Source organism: Paroedura picta, chromosome 7, assembly GCF_049243985.1.
Source record: "Paroedura picta isolate Pp20150507F chromosome 7, Ppicta_v3.0, whole genome shotgun sequence".
NCBI lineage: Eukaryota > Metazoa > Chordata > Lepidosauria > Squamata > Gekkonidae > Paroedura > Paroedura picta.
Genome location: NC_135375.1, coordinates 22,596,606 through 22,617,209, shown reverse-complemented (window position 1 = coordinate 22,617,209; position 20,604 = coordinate 22,596,606). Strand labels below are relative to the sequence as shown.

Here is a 20,604-nt window from a genome sequence, read left to right as displayed (position 1 = left end):
AAGTCTTTCCCTCTGCCCCTGAGAGGCTCGTTTTCTCCCGGCAGGGAGGCGACCAACCCCCCGAGAAGCGGCTCCTCCATCTCCGGAGCCTCCTCCCGGGCCTCGGAGGGCATGAGAAGGCGGAGAGAAGCCCTGCCTGCGCCGCTGCAGCCAGCGTTGGAGGCGACGTCAGTGGGCGTGGGGCCGAGCCCCCCACCGTCCCCCTGCGGGCGGAGTCTGCGGCGTCTCCCATTTGCTAGGCGGCGTCGGGGTTTTTCCCCCGGGCAGCGCGCGGAGGGGGCAGGGCATCCGCCTCGGCCGGCGCCGCCTGCTCCAGTCGCTCGGCCGGCTTTGCGCGCTGCAAAAGAGCTCGAAGATGGCGGCGCAGAGTCTCCTCGCCCGGCTCGGCCGGTGCCTGCCCGCCGCCACCTGGGGCTCCCGCCACGGCGCCGCGCAAGGGCTGCTCCGGGCCCAGGCGCAGGTAAGGAGCGGCGCGCAAAGCCCCGGGCGCCTTCATTCATCCGCAGCCTTGGAGCCAGGCGTGCTCTTTGCTCCGGAGGGCCTCGATCCACCTGCGGCTGTGGGCCCGTGGAGGGGCGCCCGGCCAGTGGGCCCCCTGCCGCGAGCCCGTGCGGACGAAGGCGCGCTTGCGAGGCCGGGCGAGCTGACCTTGGGGAGGAAGCCCTGCTTGGCGCGGTCTGCAGGAGATGGGAGCCGAGGAGATTCCCTCCCCGTTGAAAAGGGCTCCTTATTGGGTTCCTTGGGAGCCCAGATTGCGTTGAAAGGGAACTTGGGCGCGAATGGGCCTGGCTCCAATGTTGGGGGTTGCACCCTTGGGCCCTGGCAAAGCAGGTAGAACTTCTGGGGTTCGGCCGCTGTAGAAACCTTTTGGGTAAACTAAGCGTCGGGTCTAAAGATCTGCAGAACTGGTTCCGCTGCAGGAGGCTTTCCGCTGTAGAAATGCGGGGAGATGGATTTCAGGAGCTCCCGGCCGTTCTGATTTCACTGGCACTTCATTGAGAAGTTGATACTCTTCCTTTTTTTAGCCAGAGTGGCTTCTAGCATTGTTCGCCTTTCTTTGTTTTAGGCCAGGCTGAGAAATTTATTTAATATTGAATTGAATTTATATCCCACTTGCCTCACCCGAGGGGATCTAAAGGGGCTTGTACTGTTGTCCTTTCTTACATTTTATCTTCCCAACAGTCCTGTGAAGTATGTTAAAGCTGAGAGTATGTGACTGGCCCAAGGTCGCCCAGTGTATTTATGTGACAAGAGTGGGGATTCAAACCTGCGTCTCCCAGTTCCTAATCTGACACTCTAGCTCAGGGGTGGGCAAACTATGGCCTTCCAGATGTCCATGGACTACAATTCCCATGAGCCCCCTGCCAGCAAATACAAGTCTTTTGTAGTGATAGCAAATGTTGGCAGGGGCTCATGGGAATGGTAGTCCATGGACATCTGGAGGGCTGCAGTTTGCCCACCCCTGTTCTAGCTGGTGCATTGCACTAGTCCTCTCTGATTTGCAAATCTGGGTACTTTAGGACTGGTACCTTCCCCCTCTTGACTTTGAGCTCTTTAACACTGATCAAGTAATGTTACTTTAGCAGTGACCTCACAGTCCTTTCTCTAAAGCCACGTGTTAAGTGGGTGGGATGGATTGTGTTATGTTGAATGACAGACACCAGCACATACTTAAGAGAGGTCCAGAAATACTGAAATCTCATGTATTCTAAGGGCCGTGTTTATCCCTGAAACCCATTCAGGGGTAAAGAAGCTCTCTTTTGTCCTTTTGGCAATTCATTTCTTAACATTCTAATACATCCTTTCTCGACCATTGCCTGATGCAAACTGCAAGTCTTTTGTAGTGATAGTAAATAATACAATTATTTATTCCAACTTTTCTCCGTGGTTCTCTCTCTTTTTTGTTCTCACAACAGCCTTGCAAGGTAGTCTAGGCTTGCAACAACCTTGCAAGGTAGTCTAGGCTTGCAAGTGTAACGGGCCCAAGGTCACCCAGTTGATCTTCATGGCAGGAGTGGGAGTTGAACCTTGGTCTTTTCCATTTTCTTAGTATTGTTTATTTATTTATTATTTCTCTACTGTTCTCCCGTGGGGCCCCACAGGCTCCTTTTGCTCTCCCAGTGTCTGTGTAAACGCAGCTTTAGAAAACTTTTGTTGACCACAGTTCTCTTAATTTATGCATATGATTTCTGACGTTTCAACTTGCAGGAATTTGGATTGTCTGCGTTGCAGAAAGTGTTGGAGGTAGAGGAAAAATATCTTAATGGTGGCTTAATGGACTGGCTCTAGCTGGCCATTTCCTTACATTAATCCTCTGTTAAAGGGACTGGACATTCTTCTGGCCTATTGACAATAACACTGTTCTGTGTTAGAGGATGCTGGACCCCTTAGCAGAGTTTGAAGGCTAGGAGGTGAGTCTGCTTGAGATGAGAGGACCAGTGGGTGTATTGGGTCTTTTGTTGTGCCAACACTGATAAAAATGCAACACGTGACTTTCCAGGCAGGGGAAATAAACTGGTGGCTGGTTTTTTCTATGCTGCCAGGAGCTGCTTGTGAAGTGACTGAGCACCAGATATTCTCGTCTGCCTTGGAGATACTAATGGGTATAGAAAAAAAGGACTAGCTTTTCATGTTCCTGTTTGATGGCCCACTCCCAGGTCCAGTTCCTTCTCATTTATTTTTAATCAGTAGACCTTTTGCAGGTTCAAGCCCATGGATTTCCTAGATGTTCTTGGGCCAATCACTGTTTCTCAATGCGTGCATGCACAAGGAAGCTCACGGTTTGAATAAATCTTTGTTGGTCTTAAAGGTGCCATTGAACTCAAAGTTTGTTGTGCTGCTTCAGATCAACACAGCTATCCACTTGAATCTCTCAAGACAAAGTTTTGGCCCACTGGCACCTTTAAGACCGACAAAGTTTTATTCAAGGTATACATTTTTGTGTGCATGCACGCTTTGTCAGATGCACCTTGAATACACTTTAAAGTACCACTGGACTCAAACTTAGTTCTGCTGCTTCAGACCAGCATGGCCACACACCCAAGTCTACATCGCAGGGTTGTTGTGGCTATGAAATGAAGGAGGTGAAAACCATGTATGGAAGTCCTAACTTCTTTTGAGGAAAGAAAGGATAATACAATATGTTTGTATCTTGGGTTTTTTATGCCCACATTGAAGAGCTTCAGATATCTTTGGCTTATTTGTTCTCACCTCATTTCTCCGTAAGTCCTGTTGAACTAGGTGGCTGATGCTTCTGAATAAGTCTAGGACTGTAGTATAAGGATTCTCCCTGATTAAGAAACCTGGAGAACTTGATACCCCTGTTACCCAGGAAGCAAAATATTAACAAGTGGCTGTCTGATGTTAGTTTCTCTTTTGCAGCTTGGGCAGATCTGATGGCACACTTTGCAAAGCAGGATTTGTAAATGCTAAACTGCCTCATGCCAGCCGTGTAGATATGGTTGCTGGCTCCTAGAAGAAAATGGCCTAGTCTGCTCTTGGACCTCTGATTTATTTATTTTTACATTTATATACCTCCGCTCTCAAATGTCTCGCGGCGGTTTACAAGATCAGTAAAATACAACTGCTACTTGTGTGTGTATAAAATGCCATTGCCTGCACAGCAAACTTCCTTAATGGTCTCTCATGCAAAGAACTAACCAGGGCTGACCCTGCTTCACTTCTCTGATGAAGTCAGGCTAGCCTGCACTATGAAGGAATCTGAAAATGAAACCTTGCATACTGTGCGGCAAGGAGAGAAATTGCTTACTAGTGTTGTGCATCAGACTGAAGAAGAAGAGTTGGTTCTTATATGCTGCTCTGGACACGCGATGGTTAAGGAATATGAACAACCCTAAGTTTGCATGCTGAGATCAGGGACTTAGCTAATTATAACTGGAGTTTGAGCTTGAGTCCCTTGCCTGGATTTGCTACTCCATTACATTAATTAGCACTTTCAGTCCAGGGAGCTGCTTTAAACACATTAGAAGTGGATGTGTCTGTTTATGTGTTTAATGACATTGAAATTATCAACAGTCTGATCCTCCTTAGCTGCAAACACTTGCCTCTGGGTGGTTTAGCGGGCTTTGTCTTCCCAGATAGCATCCCAGCAGTCTGCTGGAGGTGGGGAGGGGGTGTGACACAGCGGTAGAACGTTTTCTTTCTTCCTCTCCTTGCAAAATTTATATCCCACCTTTTTGCCCTTACAAGGGCTGCCAAAGCAGCTAACAGCTTGAAAACATATATGATAAAATTATATTATAAAACCATTACAATCAACCCCCTTCCTCAAAACATACAAGGTTAAAACCATTCCTAAGAGTTAAAAACAGAGCTAAAATACCTCCAAAACAGTAACAATGCCTACAAAGAAAACATTGGTTAGGGTGGAAGGATCATTGAGAGGTTTTGGTTGTTGTTGTTTTCTATGGGTTCTGTGTCCACACTACATGTTTTTATTTTTGTTTGTTTGTTTCTACATGCGTTGTGCTTTCCTTAGAATTCACTTTGGTTTTCATTGATTTCCCCCCTCCCCCCTCCACATTTTCTCTTAGTACTTTTAAGACAGTGTATTTTCTAAGCTGATTGTGTGCCTAAGGCTTCCTTCATAGCTTTTGTCCAGTGGTTATCATCCATGCCTACTTTTAACCCCCCCCCCCCCCGAATCGATGCTTCCACCTGGTGAGAGCCAGCATGGTTTAGTGCAGGGGTAGTCAAACTGCGGCCCTCCAGATGTCCATGGACTACAATTCCCATGAGCCCCTGCCAGCAAATGCCTTCTGCATAGCAGGCAGATACTGGGGACCTGGGTGGACATGTACACAGTTATGCTTCCCAACCATGTTTTGCATGATTGTGCCACTCCTGGGGTTTCACGAAGTTTGAAGAATGTTTCAGGGGTTTCTCAACAGTAAAATTGTTGGGAAAGGCTGTACTAGACATAGGACACTGATGGGACACAACCAGCTGCGTACCTATTTCCTCAACCTTTAAAAAGCGTTCTAAGCCACAGTTTCACTACCCCCCACCTTCTTCCTCTTTCCCAGTGGTTCTCAACCGCCCTAATGCCGTGACCCTTTAGTACAGTTGTGGTGATCCCCAACCATAAAATTATGCAAGTCTTCTTTCACAGAAATTAAACCGAAACTGACCAATGGCGTGAAGATCCATTGCTCATGATTGTATATCGATTTGGTTTTCCCCCCAGGGTTTCTCAGTTCAGTTCTGCCTCTTGTCCCGTCAAGCTGTGCTGCCACCTGGAGTGCCTGGGGGGAGACTGCACTGTGCTGGAGGCACTGCTGGAGCAGCTGGTGGCCCAGCGCGGGTGCCTGCAGGAGGAACGGCAACATTGGCCCAGCCCCCCCAGCCAAGCTGCTCACCCTGCTGCGACCCTTGTGAAAGGGCCGTTCGACCCCCCAAATGGGTCCTAACCCCCAGGTCGAGAACCACCACTCTATCCTTATTCTTCCTCTCCCCTTCATCGTGGGCTCCCTCTATGCTCTAGAAATATCTGCCTGCTATGCAGAAGGCATTTGCTGACAGGGGCTTATGGGAATTGTAGTCCATGGACATCTGGAGGGCCGCAGTTTGACTACCCCTGCAGTAGACAACACTGAATTTGATATATCACTGTGGTGTCCATGTCTATAACACACACACACACACACACACGTCTGTATACTGGAACAAAGGTGATTAAGCTCTGATCTTACTGAATGCTTTTTTTTTTTTTTACAAACCATGTCATAGGAAGCAGGTCACGAGACGCCTTTCTTCCCAGTTGAAAGTTTTAGCCTGCTGTGCAAACTGGTTAAGCAAGATTTAAACTTAGCTCAAGCCCAGGGCGATCAGCTGGCTGAGAAATAGTTCCTGGCCCTTTTTTGAGAGCTGGATATGCAGATGTTCTTCCTCTAAATAAATAAAACGAGGTAGGCATGATCAGTGTTGGCCCATCAGGTCTAGCTGCAGAACTTGCTTCAAAAGCTGAAAATCCTAGAAATGGTAGAACTTGGCTTTTGAAAATGGCTCTTCTCCTCTTCCACTGGCAGACTCATGTCATTTGCGCAAGTCACAAGATGCTCAGCAATGACACCAAAGCAACATAGATTGAATGTAATAAAATAGAGACCCCCCCCCCCAATTAAGGGGCCCAGACTGGTTTACACCATTCTCCCTTCCTCAACTTTAACCTCACAACAACACTGTGAGATCGAACAGGGTGATTTGAGCCCAGTAGCATTTCAGGAACCAATGAGATTTTGGGGGCATGAAGCATCCTGTGCAGTTGATTAGGCTGGAGATATGTGGCTGGCCCAAGGTCACCCAGCAGCTTTCACTGTAGAGCGGAGGTTTGAACCAGATGCCACTCTATACTTTAACTAGTACACAACACTGTCTGTTTTGCTCTTATGGTAACAAGCATAATAACTGGATTTTTTAAAAAAGCTTGGCCCTTATTACTAGTTATTATAGCTGATGTTGTACATTATGATTTGAAGCATGAATGGATTGGGAAATTCCATTGGTTTAAAATAAAATTGCTTCCTGGGACATAAGTGCAAAGGCTTTTCAAAGTAAATCTTTCTTTTAGTGTTGTCACTGTCTTAAAACACCGGCATTGTGATTTGTGAATCATGGGCCCCGTGTCTAACTTGAAATATTGTATTTATTAAAGTACTCATCCTTTCTCTTGGCTCAGGAGGGCTTGCAGTGAGGATTAACCCATTACAAGTTAAAAACCAAAATAAAACCCCAATACACCTACCCCCAACATAGCTGCTGATCATCATTCTGTTCACACTTATCCATGTTGTGTCATGTGAACACACGAAGCTGCTGGATATTAAACCAAAGTCAACATTGAATCAAATGGGTAGCTATGTTGGTCTGAAGTAGCACAACAAAATCAGAGTCCAGTGGCACCTTTAAGGCCAACAAAGATTTATTCAAAGTGTGAGCTTTCAAGTGCAAGCACTCTTCAGCATTTTTAACTGGCAATACCAGGAATTGAACCTGGGACCTTCTGCATGCCAATCAGATGTTCTACCTCTAAGCCGCAGCTCTTCCCTTACCAACTGAAACAAAACTTCCAAGGAGTTGCTTAATGTGGGAGAAATGTGACAGGTCACTGATAGCAGAAGTCACATCTGTTGCTTTTGAGTCCAGAAGAAAATCCAGACTTGCAGCAAAGTTGGTATTGTGTAAGAATATTAGTATTTGTAATACTTCTCATTTTCACCTATTCAGTAGACTTATTCTTAAGCGTAAGAGGAACTGTGAACAGATTGTAATCTTTCAATTCTTCTTCCTGTTATGTATTTTCTTTTCTTTTAAAATTTCATACCCTATTGAATCAATCTTATTCTGTACATTTTTCTTAAACTTCTCTTTTCAGTAGACATGCTTCATGTTTTCAGGATTTAAAGTGGGTCACTGAATTCTACCACTGCTGATTTAAGATGGAATGTAAACATTACTTCCATACAGGCATCTCCTTGACCGTTTCTGCACTGGGAACTTCACTGCTCCAGCTCCCGTGCAGGAGCACAAATAGGGGGCGGATGAGGTGCACCAGGCCAAATGCTCACCCATGTGGATACAGGAAGAGGTGGGGCAACCTGCCACGACTAAAACTCCAACTTGCAGGACAGCATGAAACCTCCAGTGCATAAAAGGTTCTTTAGCAGACGGAGGGGAATGTGATCAGTGTGTTAAGTTAGATAAAAGCTGTTGGCCTCGTAAGAGAAAATAATATAGGGGAAGAGAACGATATGTATTCCTTGCAGAAAGAGTAGGATAAAAATGCAGTGGGAGGATAGAAATCAGATAGTGCTGCAAAATACTTTCCCCCGAGAAGACTTTTCAGTTTAGAAGAGAGATGCACACTGAAGGAGTGGAGTTGACAATGAGAATTTGAAAACAGGAAAATTAACAGAAAAATAACCTGTTTCTTCGGTTACTTGCTCCCAGTTTTGTATTAACAATTCTGAAAAGGAAAAGATTTGACACAACTCTGACTGCATTCCCCCCGCAGGACAGATATTTCCAAATAATTCCAGGTTAAAGGGCAAGTATGTATACTGTATATTTCACCCATTTTGACATCCTTCTGCAACATATTCTGTTCAGCAAAGTCACTTGCTGTTGTCCTGGTAGTCAGTTTAGCCCTGGCATTTCATCAGATTTTAGGTTCTCCAGTTTTACGGACAGCCACCAAAATTAGGGCTGTTCCTGTGTGTGAGATGGGAGAAGGTCTGGTTTTCTAAGCTGTGTTCCTGCTCATGTGAGCTCATTTCCCCATTAAACAATTTAAAGTGTCATCCACTCTTTTGCTAAGCTTTCAGCCTTGTGTCTGGTTAACACAGTCTTTTAAGTACTGTGAATGTCGAGTTTTCACCAGAGTCCCCTTTTTGGCATATTACCCAGTTGCAGTAACGAGGAAGGAATGCGTCCAGATTTGCTCCCTGAAAGTCACATTGCTTTCTCATTGCTGTGTCACCTCTCTCGGCTATTTCTGAACTTTCCACTGCCCGTTTCTCTTCCTCTTCCCTGTCGTCGCTGTTCCTTTATTATGGCAGCCTTCTCTAGCTGTCACTTCACCTGTGCCTTGTCCATCTAATGTTGGATCCTATCTAGAGACTGCTTTATATACTTCTGTGGGGCAGCTGGTACCCCAAGGTGAGCTCTTTTGAAAGCATTAGCTCGCCAGGTGGGTTGTGTGACGTGTCACCTTCCCTTCCTTCACACAGAGAGACCCTTGGAATGCTGGCGGAAGCATCCTGGCCAAATCTCTTTCGATAGAAACAGTTCTCATTCCGAGGCACTCAGCCTCTGAATTTCCAGAGCCAGGAGGCAACGTCAGGAGAAGGTCCCAGCCTCTATGTCCCATAGTTGGCCATCCAAAGGAACTGGCTACTGTGTGAGATCCAGTCTGGTCTGATCCAGCAGGGTTCTGATTAGGTTCTTAACCTCAAGAGCAATTGCCAATCAAACTAGACAATAGCAACCAGCAGTATGACTCGGTATAAGGCCAGCTGCATGTGTTCCATCATTCACAGCTGGATTTTCTAGGGTGGACAAGACCATCCAGTGTTGAAATGCCTTATCCCAGTAACCTGTGGATTCAGCCTTAGACTGTTATTGCTTGAACAGGTGCTGCAATAAGTTATGTCAAAGCTGGCCCATGCCAGTCCCTTATTAATGCTGACCATGGCCCAACTTCCAGCATGACTTCCATTGTGAAAGGGTATCGCTTCAGTTTGGCTTGGGTTTCTTTTTTGGTTTTTATTTACTCATTGCTCTAACCCGAAGATGTTTGAACACTTTGATTTGAGAATACTGTGGCCAAGAGTGTGCCTACCCAAAGCCAAAATATTGTCCTAAGGAGAGAACCCTTTTGCATTCTGTAAATTAAACAGATTAAATAAATACAGTTTTCTTGTACATGTATAATTTATTCTCCTCCTCTTGGTTTTTTTTTGGGGGGGAAGGTAGGAAGAAGGTGAAGCACAGCACTGAAGCTTTGGGTCAAACTATGGGGCTTTTAACTTTTTGTCTGTCTGTCTGTCATCTATCTATCATCCATCCATCCATTCCCTCTCTCATGTGGGCAAACACATGAAGCTGCCGTATACAGAAACAGACGGTCTGTCAAAGGCAGTACTCATACCGTCAGTGATTCTCCAGGGTCTCAGACAGAGTTCTTTCACATCACCTTCTGCCTAGTCTCTTTAACTGGAATTGCCGGGGATTGAACCTGGGACCTTCCAGCACTGAGCCCCTCCTATTAGAATAAAGGTAAAGATAAAGGTATCCCCTGTGTAAGCACCGGGTCATGTCTGACCCTTGGGGTGACGCCCTCTAGCGTTTTCATGGCAGACTCAATACGGGGTGGATTGCCAGTGCCTTCCCCAGTCATTACCGTTTACCCCCCAGCAAGCTGGGTACTCATTTTACTGACCTTGGAAGGATGGAAGGCTGAGTCAACCTTGAGCCGGCTGCTGGGATCAAACATCCAGCCTCATGGGCAGAGCTTTCAGACTGCATGTCGGCTGCCTTACCACTCTGCGCCACAAGAGGCTCTCCCATTAGAATAGCAAATGCTTAAAAGTGAATCTGCACAGAGTTAGACCAAACTCTAATGTGGTGTGGTGGCTGTTGGACTGAGTGCTGGGAGACCCAGGTTTCAATTCTCATCCTGCCAAGGAAGCTTGCTAGGTGAATTCGGGCCTATTCTGCCTCACAGGATAAAAGGGAGGAAAGCAGAACAGTATTGAAAATGCTTTGGGCCCATGTTGGTGAGAAAAATTTATATATCTAAATATATGGAGCTGTCTTTTTTAGGTGAAAATTTTAAATCCCCTGTAAAGCTGTAAGAGCTTTACAAAATACTACAAAGATATATAGCCACATCAAGTAAGTTATAGGTCAAGGGCTAAAGAAGTGAGCATTGGCTCCCGAAAGCTCATCCCTTACTGCAGATTTTATTAGTCTTTAAGGGGCTTCTGGACGCTTGCTCTTTTCTTAAGAAAGTTATAGGAATCTGGTAGAGGTAGAACCTCTGCCTCAGACATTCTCCTTGAGGACGTAATGTGAGGCCTGGTGGAATGAGCTTCCTGATGGCATCAGGGCCCTAACGGAACTAACATAGTTCCACAGGGCCTGCAAGACGGAGCTCTTCCGCCAGGCTTATGGTTGAGGCCACCTTGGATGGAAGTGAACAATACGGGCCTCCCCCCACCGCAACCGAATAGCTCATTGTCTGCCCTAATCAGAAGAAATATTGGGTATTGCCAATTGTCTGCTTAGTCTAATTAACTGGTTAGTCTAATTAACTGTATTAACTGATTTTAATGGTATTATAATTTAACTGTATTGTATTTTAACATTGTTGTAAACCGGCCTGAGACGGCTGTGCTGATAGGGGTGGTCTAGACATTTAATAATAAGTAAATAATAAAAAAGAGCCTGTAGTGGCGCAGAGTGGTAAGGCAGCCGTCTGAAAGCTTTGCCCATGAGGCTGGGAGTTCAATCCCAGCAGCCGGCTCAAGGTTGACTCAGCCTTCTATCCTTCCGAGGTCGGTAAAATGAGTACCCAGCTTGCTGCTGGGGGGTAAACGGTAATGACTGGGGAAGGCACTGGCAAACCACCCCGTATTGAGTCTCCCATGAAAACGCTAGAGGGCGTCATCCCAAGGTCAGACATGACTCAGTGCTTGCACAGGGGATACCTTTACCTTTTTAAATAATAAAAAGGTATCTTTGGAATTGTAACGTCTACATCTTGTTCATTTTGTCTTTTTAGCACAGCACACAAGCAATTCTTGATTATCGTGGCCACGTAATATTTTACTCACTTCTGCCCATCCCCTTTTATCCCCTCTTGTAGATGTGTGGCTGCTATTTCTCCACCAGCAGTTCTTACAACACCAAATTTTATACTGATCCCGTGGAAGCAGTAAAAGACATACCCAATGGGTCAACACTCCTTGTTGGTGGTAAGTAACGCTTGACTCCACGGTTCTTAGACTTGTCCAGGTTGGAAGTATTTTCCTCTATGACATTTGCCTCCTTGACATTTAGTGTGAAGTAGCTCCTGTTCTGGATGGGGTTGCATTCTCTTTAAAAGAGCAGGCTCATAGCTCAGGGATCCTGCTTCACATGGGATTAGGGATGGACTTGAACCAATGTACTAACTAGATTTTGCTATGAAATTGGCACCTCCCTCAAACGTTTCCCAGACTTTTGTCTGATTTGGTTTGGGGGTTCAGGCCATTTAAACCTAGTAGGTGAGCAGGGCGGTATGGCCATCATCTGTTCAGTTTAAATGGCTGCAAGCCATCCCTCCCAAGAAGGTTGAAGTGAAACAGACCACTGAAATGGCTGTCAGCTATTCCAGTGATCAATTTCGTTCCCTCCTGCTTAAAGCGGTTAATCTGCTATTGTCTTCCTCCAGCGGGCAATACCTCACTCCTTCTAATTCACTCCTCCTCCCTTCATATGTTTTTTTGTTTGTGCTCTGTTTTATTTTTATTTATATGTGTTTTTAATCTTGTTTTAATGTTGCTCGCTACTTTGGGTGGGACGGTGGTTTTGAAATGTTTAAAATCATCAGCTTGTATAAATAAATAAAACTGTGCCAATAAAGCTGGATAACTGGCACAAATCCTTCTCTTTGCAACCTTGAGATATAAAAGGTATAGGTGCCGTTTAGGTCACAAACCAAGTATAAAACACATTCCAGAATAGGCTTATAAAGTTTCTAGGTCAAGATGCACCTTCAGAAAGTAGGTGACAGGGACATAAATGCAAAGGAGTTCTTGGCATATTAAAGAAGAACAAATTTGTATGAAATCTAGGCAGAAGGTGAGAGCTGTTAAGGCAAGCTAGATAACTTAGGGGAGTGTGTATGTTTATGTAGCTTGCTGGTTTCAGACTTGTACCTGCATTGCTGAGAGAATTGATCTGGAAGATCAAGAAGAAATGGAGTTGGGTTTATACCCCACTTTTCACCTCTCAAAGGAGTCTCAAAGCAGCTTACCTGCCCTTCCTCTCCCCACAACAGACAACCTGTGAAATAGGTGGGGCTGAGAGAGATCTGACAGTACCGCTCTGCAAGAATGGCTCTAACAGAACTGTAACTAGCTAAAGGTCACTCAACTGGTTGCATGTGGAAGAGGAGTGAGGAATCAGACCAAGCTCTTCAGATTAGAGACCGCTGCTCTTAACCACTACGGTAGGCTGGCTCAGCATCTGAGGATGACCAAAATGTACCGAGAGGAAATATTGTCTGTATAGTTCTGCTACTGAAGAGGAGATGTTAGAAGCCAGTTTTTCCAAAATAGGGGGAAAAGTGAAGGGCACCATTGTATAGATAAGGAATCCATGAGGAATGGGATGGGAAAAGAGTGGGGTTTACACGTGACCCATTAGGAAGGGGAGAAAAATTGAAAGAAGGCTTTTTTCTCGTAATAGGAGAGGCTCAGTTTAATATCTGGTCAGCCCCATTTTTCAACCATTTATATTTAAGATTTTGAATTCCTTCTGTTCATCTCATGTAGCGGACGACAGGCATGAGAATGAAAGAACTCTGGTTTATGAGGGACTAATTTGGACTGTCCAATCTTCAGAGGCCGCACATTTGATCCTTGTATTTGCCATTTTAATATGAGCATAGGAATTCTGGATTGGCTTATTTGTCAGCTGTGATTTGTTGGGCATGCCAGGTAACTTAGGAAGGGGTGTGTGTCTTTTATATAGCACTGGTGCGGACAGGCACTTGCTTGAAAATCCAGAGTTATGACACTTCTTTTCCTGAGCCAGGGTGATGGGGTGGGGGTGGGTTCCTCGCATTGGGTTAGGGTTAGTGACTTTGTGGCATTTTGGATTTTTAGAATGTAGTAGGTCGCTAACTAAACAATTGTTTCCCCGTTGTATAGGTTTTGGGCTCTGCGGAATTCCTGAGAACCTCATAGGAGCTTTATTGAAGACCGGTGTGAAAGGGATAACCGCCGTCAGTAACAATGCTGGGTACGTGTGAATCTGTTCTGAGAGTACTGTTAATGGCCTATTATGCACGGAGTGGAAGGTCCGCATTCGGGGTGGAATGGTGGCGACTAAAATCACCAATAATGCACACCGCAGGCGGCAACCGGGCGCAGAGTCAACGTATGCTGCCGAAAAAGCTGCTTTAGCGACATGTGGAAGAAAGTGGAGCTTCCCGGGACCAGGGCGCAACCAGAAGTGGCTCCGGATTGGCCGCGTGCATAATCAGCTGCTCTGGGTTTTGCCGCCGTTGCGTTCCATCCCGTGCATTTACGGTTTGCTTCGCTTCTTCCTCCTACGCGTTCTCCATGCCACCATTTCAGAGGCTGTGCATAATAGGCCAATGTGAGGTTTAATTGGGAATAACTTCAAATGATTGATTTAATAGGATATGTAGTCATTTTTGTTAAAAAAGTTTCTTTCCTCAAAATCCCCCAAACAGAAAAAGACAAGGGGGAGGGGGGACTTGAAGCCCAGTAACTAATTAACCCCCCCAAAAATTACACACACAAACTGTACACATAGTGTGGAAATAAAAATACAACAACAGTTGTAGCAGATCTACTCATATGATTTTATAAAAGATTTATTTAATATCTAAGAATATGTCCATAAACAATGGTGTATGCTATATTTACAAATATTGATAAAGGTCCTTGATCCTTTGATTTATAGGAAGAGAGCATTTTAGTCTTTTAGCCAAAATAAGGGCATAGAGGATCCATTTTTGTTGGCCATTGGTTAGTCTCAAAGACAGAGGCAGTTAGTTTAAAAGTAGAGAAACATCCTCCAATGTCTGCAAGCATTCTAATACAAAATTGATATTATACTTTTCTCCCAGAAAAACCTAATGACTGGAGATGCCCAAAGTGTATGCTTTAAAACAGCGGTCCCCAACCCCCAGTCCGGGGACCAGTACCAGTCCATGGATCAGTTGGTACCGGGCCGCAGCTCCTCCTCGTCCTCTTCCCCGGCTGCTGCCTCGGGGGCCGCCCTGCCACTCTGCCGTTGGCTCACCTTTGGTGCTCTCCAGCAGGTGCCATAGCTGGGGCTCCCCCTTGGTGTGGCACTGCGCGGCTGTTGCTGGCAGCGCCCCCCAGTGGGCGGTGGGAAGTCAAAGGTGCCGGCAGGAAAGCAAGCAGAACAGGGGCTCAGGCGGCGGCAGTGACGTCCCTCAGCAAAAGACTACCCCCCCCCCCCGGCCTCAGTAAAATTGTCAATAAAAAGGTTGGGGACCACTGCTTTAAAAGATGTGTCCTGTGATTTATAATGTCAACAATTAGGCAATTTGCTCAGTGGTTGCTGTGGTGTCTAGTTGTGATTTTTTTCTGACTAGGTCACAACTTAAGGTCTATAGGGTAAGCAAGAATTTGTGTATGATAGAACAGAATCCTGGAGCGCTTTTCTGGATCTCCAGGCTGTGATCTGGAAATAGAAAAGTTCAAGAGTCCAGTAGCACCTTAAAGACTAACAAAATTTGTGGCAAGGTGTGAGCTTTCATGAGTCACAGCTCAGTTCTTCAGACACAGCTAGCATGTGAGTCCATCTATCCTTGTATCTTGGAAAGTAGAGTGAATTCAGAAGCAAAATGACAGCAGGTAAGTGACAATGGCAGGTGTAATTGGATTAGGTGTGATGTGCAGAGGAGTAGTAGGCATGAGGTGGAAATTGGGGAGATGATGAGCATCGATTGTGACAATGCACAGTAGCCACCTAAATTTCTACAGATGGAAAGATGGAGTGATTTTTGTTAATTCCCTCCCAGCCAATGGCGGATTTCCCCTCCCGTAACCAGTTTCTGGGGGTCTCCCATCGCTAGGAGCAGTGTTCTACAGGGCATTTCGACCTACACCAACAGTGGGAGGCATGAAAGTCATGTTTTGTGAAAGGAATTCCTTCTCTCCCCAGAAATTTTTGATGAAATCCAAGTCCATGTGTTCAGGGTGCTGATTTCACGCCAGTTCAGTGTGGAAATTATCATTATACCTATTGTGCACTATCATTGCCCTGTAGAACGTCTGGTATCAGAATAGCAAGTGTCACAGTCAAAATACCAGAGGGATTTTGGGGGCTTGCTTTGTAGTGTCTAAGGGCAAATGAGGCTTTCAGTCCCAACTTTCTTTCCTTGAGTGTTAACTGTTTGTGGGTTAAACATTAATCAAGTTTCCCCATCGTTTATCAGTATCTCTATTGACAGTGTAACCTGCGTGATAAGATAAACCTGCTTCTTCCACCATTAAAACACTTTCAGTCAGTGTTCATTATCCAATTTGAGCATCGTTGCTGGAAACTTCACAACTTATTGTTTCGTAATAGTAAGGGTATTTTCAGCTAGAGAATCCCGATGTTTCAGAAGCGGTACAATTAATGAGTGAAATTACTGTAATACTTGCGAAATATTGAGATTTCAGGAACCCACTACAAAATTGAGACATTCTGTACAACCTTCAGTGGTCCTTTTCACTTTTATAATATGCTGATTTATACTATTATTTTCAAAAGTGCTTGCTATGGAACCCTGTGGATATGTAGTTTAATCATAGTTTACAATAGCTTGATCATGTAGCTTGGACATTTTAAAACAGAGGCTGGATAGCCATCTGACGGAGAGGCTGATTCTGTGAAGGCTCAAGGGGGTGGCAGGTTACAGTGGATGAGCGATAAGGTTGTGAGTGTCCTGCATAGTGCAGGGGATTGGACTACATGACCCATGAGGTCCCTTCCAGCTCTATTATTCTACTAGCAGTAGAGCCTGCTGTCAAAAAAATACAGCGGGCCCTAGAGGAGGGTTTGCTTCCCCTCACGCCCATGTAGCAAAATGTTCCCCAGGCCCCAAGCCTTGGGGAGCATTTTAAAGGCGGTGGGGACGCGTTAAGACGCTGGGCAAGCCCCGGGGAAGGCGCTCCGCGGCTCCTGGAGCCACAGAGCGCCTTTCCCGGGGCTTGGCCAGTGTTTTAAAGGCGAGCCGTTTTCGGGGCAGGGGCCAGGGAGCCTACCTTCGCTCTCGGCGGCCAGCAAAGTAAGGGCCGCCGGAGCGAAGGGAAGCTCTGGTGGGGGGGTGGGGCGGGTTGGGAGGCGCTTTGCGCCTCCCAATTGGTTTGTGGCCGGGCAAGCAGCCAATCAGCAGCCGCGCTGTGCGCGGCTGCTGATTGGCAGCTTGGGGGTGGACTGACCAGCGGAGGGGCCAATCGGGAGGCGCTTTGCGCCTCCCGATTGGGCCCTCCGCTGGTCAGTCCAGGGGAAGGGGCCTATCGGCACCCTTCCTCATCCCGGACAGGGCCCGCCTTCGGAGCCCTTACTCTTTTATTTAGTCCGCGGCGCCGCGGCGCCGCGGGGCTGTGTTAAAGATGATTCTATGTAGATACACACAGATACAGATATTATTTTTAAAAACAGAGAAGGAGAGTTGGGATTTCATTACTTCGAGACATTTTTGAAGCATTAATTTGTATCAGAACAAAAAAAGTAACTAATCAGCAGGTGTGATATTGGTACTAGGTACGAGAATAAGTGAATTAGAGATTGGCAGAGGTGATTGTTTGGCTGAACGGCAACCTGTGAAAGTTCCATCAAGATAAGACCAAAGTGGGATAATGTGAATTTTTAAAGAGCAAGTGTTGACTTGTTGTTGGTTTTCAATCCAAGATGCTGACGACTGCTGAGATCTCTTCTGTGTTGTGTTTTATCTTTGACTGGTTCACCAACTGCAGCCCTTCCTTGAGGACTAGGTTTTAGGCACAGTTGTCCAAGCTCTGGTTACTTGGTAGTTGGATTATTGCAACGTGATGCATATAGAGCTGCTTTAGAAGCTTTAACTGGTCTGGAATGGGGGCAGCTAGACTGGTTGCAGATGTGATGTCCTATAGGAAGTTAATCATGCCAATTTTCCAAGCCATATGCTGGCTGTTGTTTTTTGCTTCAGAAACAATCAAAATGCCGGTGCTGATCTTTAATGTCCTGTATGGTCTGAGTTTTCACTTTTCATTTGGTACATTTTTATCCCACACTGCCTTTGAGGAGCTACAAGGGTGTACATCTTTATGCCATCCTCCGTTTTCATCCTCTGAGCCCACTGTGAGATGAGTTAGGATGAGAGAGTGACTGGACCAAGGTCACCAAGTGAACTTGATGGCAGATTGGGAAAACTGAACCTGAGTCTCCCCCATGAGCAGCTGTGGCTATCCCAATGGAATGGCCAGAAAGGACATAATACTGTATTTAAAAATGCAACATAAAGCTAGCCTTACTGAATCAGAACAGTGGTCCATCTCATCCAGCATCTAGTTTTATACAATGGCTAATCAGTTACCTTGTAGGACTAGTAGAACATGGGTAGTAGCTATAGGTGGACCTGTCTTCCATCAATCTGTCTGATCCCTTTTTAGTGATGGCCATGAAGACATGGCTATGGCAGTGAATAGTGCCTATTGTTACCCACCCTAAGGTAACAGAGAAGGGCGGGCTATAAAAGTAAAATTATTATTATTATTGTGCTCTGTATCAATGCCTGGGAAACTACTTATGGCAAAGTTCTATTGGAGCCTGGTATCCTTTCTCTTTAATCTCCCCCCCCCCTAATCCCTTGAGATGATCTTCGAAAACGAGATTTGGTAACAGACTGTGATTATGGCAGAGCCAGTCTGACTGCTCAGAGGCTGTTCACCTTTCTCTGTCCTCAGCCGTGGAACGAACAGCCTTAGTGAGTTCTTTGGTTTTGTAAAATTTGGAATTTGCTTTGGCGCACAGTGCCTTGTTTTGCATATTTTGCCTGTTTATGCAACACTATGCAAATGTTGCATCCCAAGAATTTTTCATTCTGCAAGAACCTTGCGATTCACAAGTGTGTGTGTTAGACCAAGACGAACACAAAATAACCTAGGCTTGTTGCAAGCCTAGGGGTTTTCCCCCTTTTCTTTCGTTAGTAATTTGTTATAAGCTTGCTTACTATAGGATGCTTTAGGATGCTTAGGGCTGATCCTGCGTTGAGCAGGGGGTTGGACTAGATGGCCTGTATGACCCCTTCCAACTCTATGATTCTGTGATTCTATATGAGCACAGTGACTGGGCAAAAAGGGATAAGACGGTTCATCAGGTCACTGTGGCGGCATTGCCAGTTTTCCAAGTAAGCTATTTTTAATTTTGTACCAGTTGGTGCTGGCACTGGTCTCAACATTCCCAAGAGCTGGATCAGCCTGTTCCTATATTGCTTCTGATGCCTGTGAAAAGTTCATGCAGGGTCATTACAAAACTTGAACGAGGGTGACTGGAGAGAGTAACAGAAGCAAGTGTAACAAGAACTCATAGAAATGAGGAGAGGAAATGTTCCTCTGTGTTCTTTTATAAGTGTAGAGTATGAATGGGAGAAAGTGCCAGGTCCTTTTGAGCAGGGGTAGTCAACCTGTGGTCCTCCAGATGTTCATAGACTTTTTGCTGGCAGGGGCTCATAGGAATTGTAGTCCATGAACATCTGGAGGACCACAGGTTGACTACCCCTGCTCAAAAAGACTTAGTCCTCCATGATTAGGTTTATTAGCCATGACGGATTAGAGTAGAACCTCTATTTTCAGGAAGCATATATTTTTGTCATATGTTAGAGATTAAAAGGGGTGTGTGTGTGTAAATATCCATTTTTAACCTGCTTGTGAACTTTCCATGAGCATCCAACTGATCCAGAATCATCTAAAAATCTTTCATTTGCAGAGTTTGGCTGTAGGGATCAAGTGGTTAATAACAATTCCAGTTACTTTTCTGTAGAGAGCCTTCTGTGTATTCCTTTTGTATGCTCATCTAAATAGGGTTGTCACAGCTAGAAAGGTTAGCATTTTGCCCGTTTCCCCTGCTAAAAGAAAAAAGTTGATATTCAGCCACAGATTGTTTTGAGTGCTACAGAATGTAGGCTGGCAGATTAAATTTTCACTTTGCAAGAGAAAAAAACAGATTTCTTTGGTCAGAGAGAGAGGAATTACAGCATATTGAAAATTTTGGATCAAAAAAGTAGTTTAGTTAACTTTTGCAAAGATCTGCTTTTGCAATCCTCTCCATTTCAGTGGATTTGTTTACACACATTTCTTCTGTGCACTACACTACTATGTAGACTGAGACTGCAGAGTAATGTAACTATAGCTAGGGAATACACACACATGTGTATTCAAGTCCTCTTTTATACACAGCACAACTTGTTAAATTAATTTTTAAACAGTCTTATACATTTTTTCAATTTTTGAATTGACATATTTGTGGTCTGGTCTTTAGCAAGTGCGTATGGGAGGTCAGCTTGTCCTGCTATTTCCAAAATATGAAGGCTTTTTAAGGAGTCAAACTTTGTTGACAAGGTTGCACGCAGACTGCAAAGGAGGAATGGAAACAGCCACGCAATTTTCCAAGCTTACTCTGCTGCATAAGAACACTTTGTGACAAGTACAGATGAACCCAGTCCTATTACATTTCAACTCACTGGACTTCTGACTATTGTGACTGGCAGCACTAGGTTGTAACATGTGACTCGGCATACAAATTTAAAAAATGCTAAGCACGGTCAAGCGACAGAAACCATCCTAAGTAGAGTTTGCAGACATGTGTTGCTGAGAGCATGCTGTTATACATTTTGTCTGAATAAAACCTTGCCTTAGAAAGCATTTCACTTGTTCTGAAAGAAGCCCCCTGAAATTCCCACTGTGAAAACTATGAGAGAAGTTCCTGGAGGAAAAGAAAAGATTTCCCCTACCCCCATTTCTTTCCTGCTCTAAGCCTTTATACCTATAGTTATTGCTTGCTTGGCTATACTGACATCTGTCATGGGGAAATGATTTGAAATAGTGTCCCTCCCTCTCTCTGTCCGTCCGTCCGTCCATTAATGAGATTTTTAGCTTGCCTCTCACCAAAGACTTGAGGTGGGTTACATCACACATAAAAGTCATTAAAACCCCAACCTCATAAAACCAAACATAATGCAAAAGACGGCTAAATCTCTCCTCCCACCTGCAGCCATCCACCAAGGTGGGTGTGCTCGATGCTAGAACGTAGGCTGAGGAGGACCCATAAATCTTAGTCCTGGCCTCAACC

At 45.3% G+C, this 20,604-nt stretch overlaps 1 protein-coding gene across 1 annotated transcript in view; it reads left to right on the top strand.

Moving 5' to 3' along the window:
- Positions 1-340: 340 nt before the first annotated feature.
- OXCT1 (3-oxoacid CoA-transferase 1) overlaps positions 341-20,604 on the top strand; it is a 71,454-nt gene continuing 51,190 nt past the window's right edge. Inside the window, exons 1-3 of the mRNA XM_077347049.1 lie at positions 341-460; positions 11,387-11,495; positions 13,437-13,527. Coding sequence (XP_077203164.1) covers positions 356-460; positions 11,387-11,495; positions 13,437-13,527 — 305 coding nt within the window. The 5' untranslated portion in view covers positions 341-355. The remainder of the gene's footprint in view (positions 461-11,386; positions 11,496-13,436; positions 13,528-20,604) is intronic.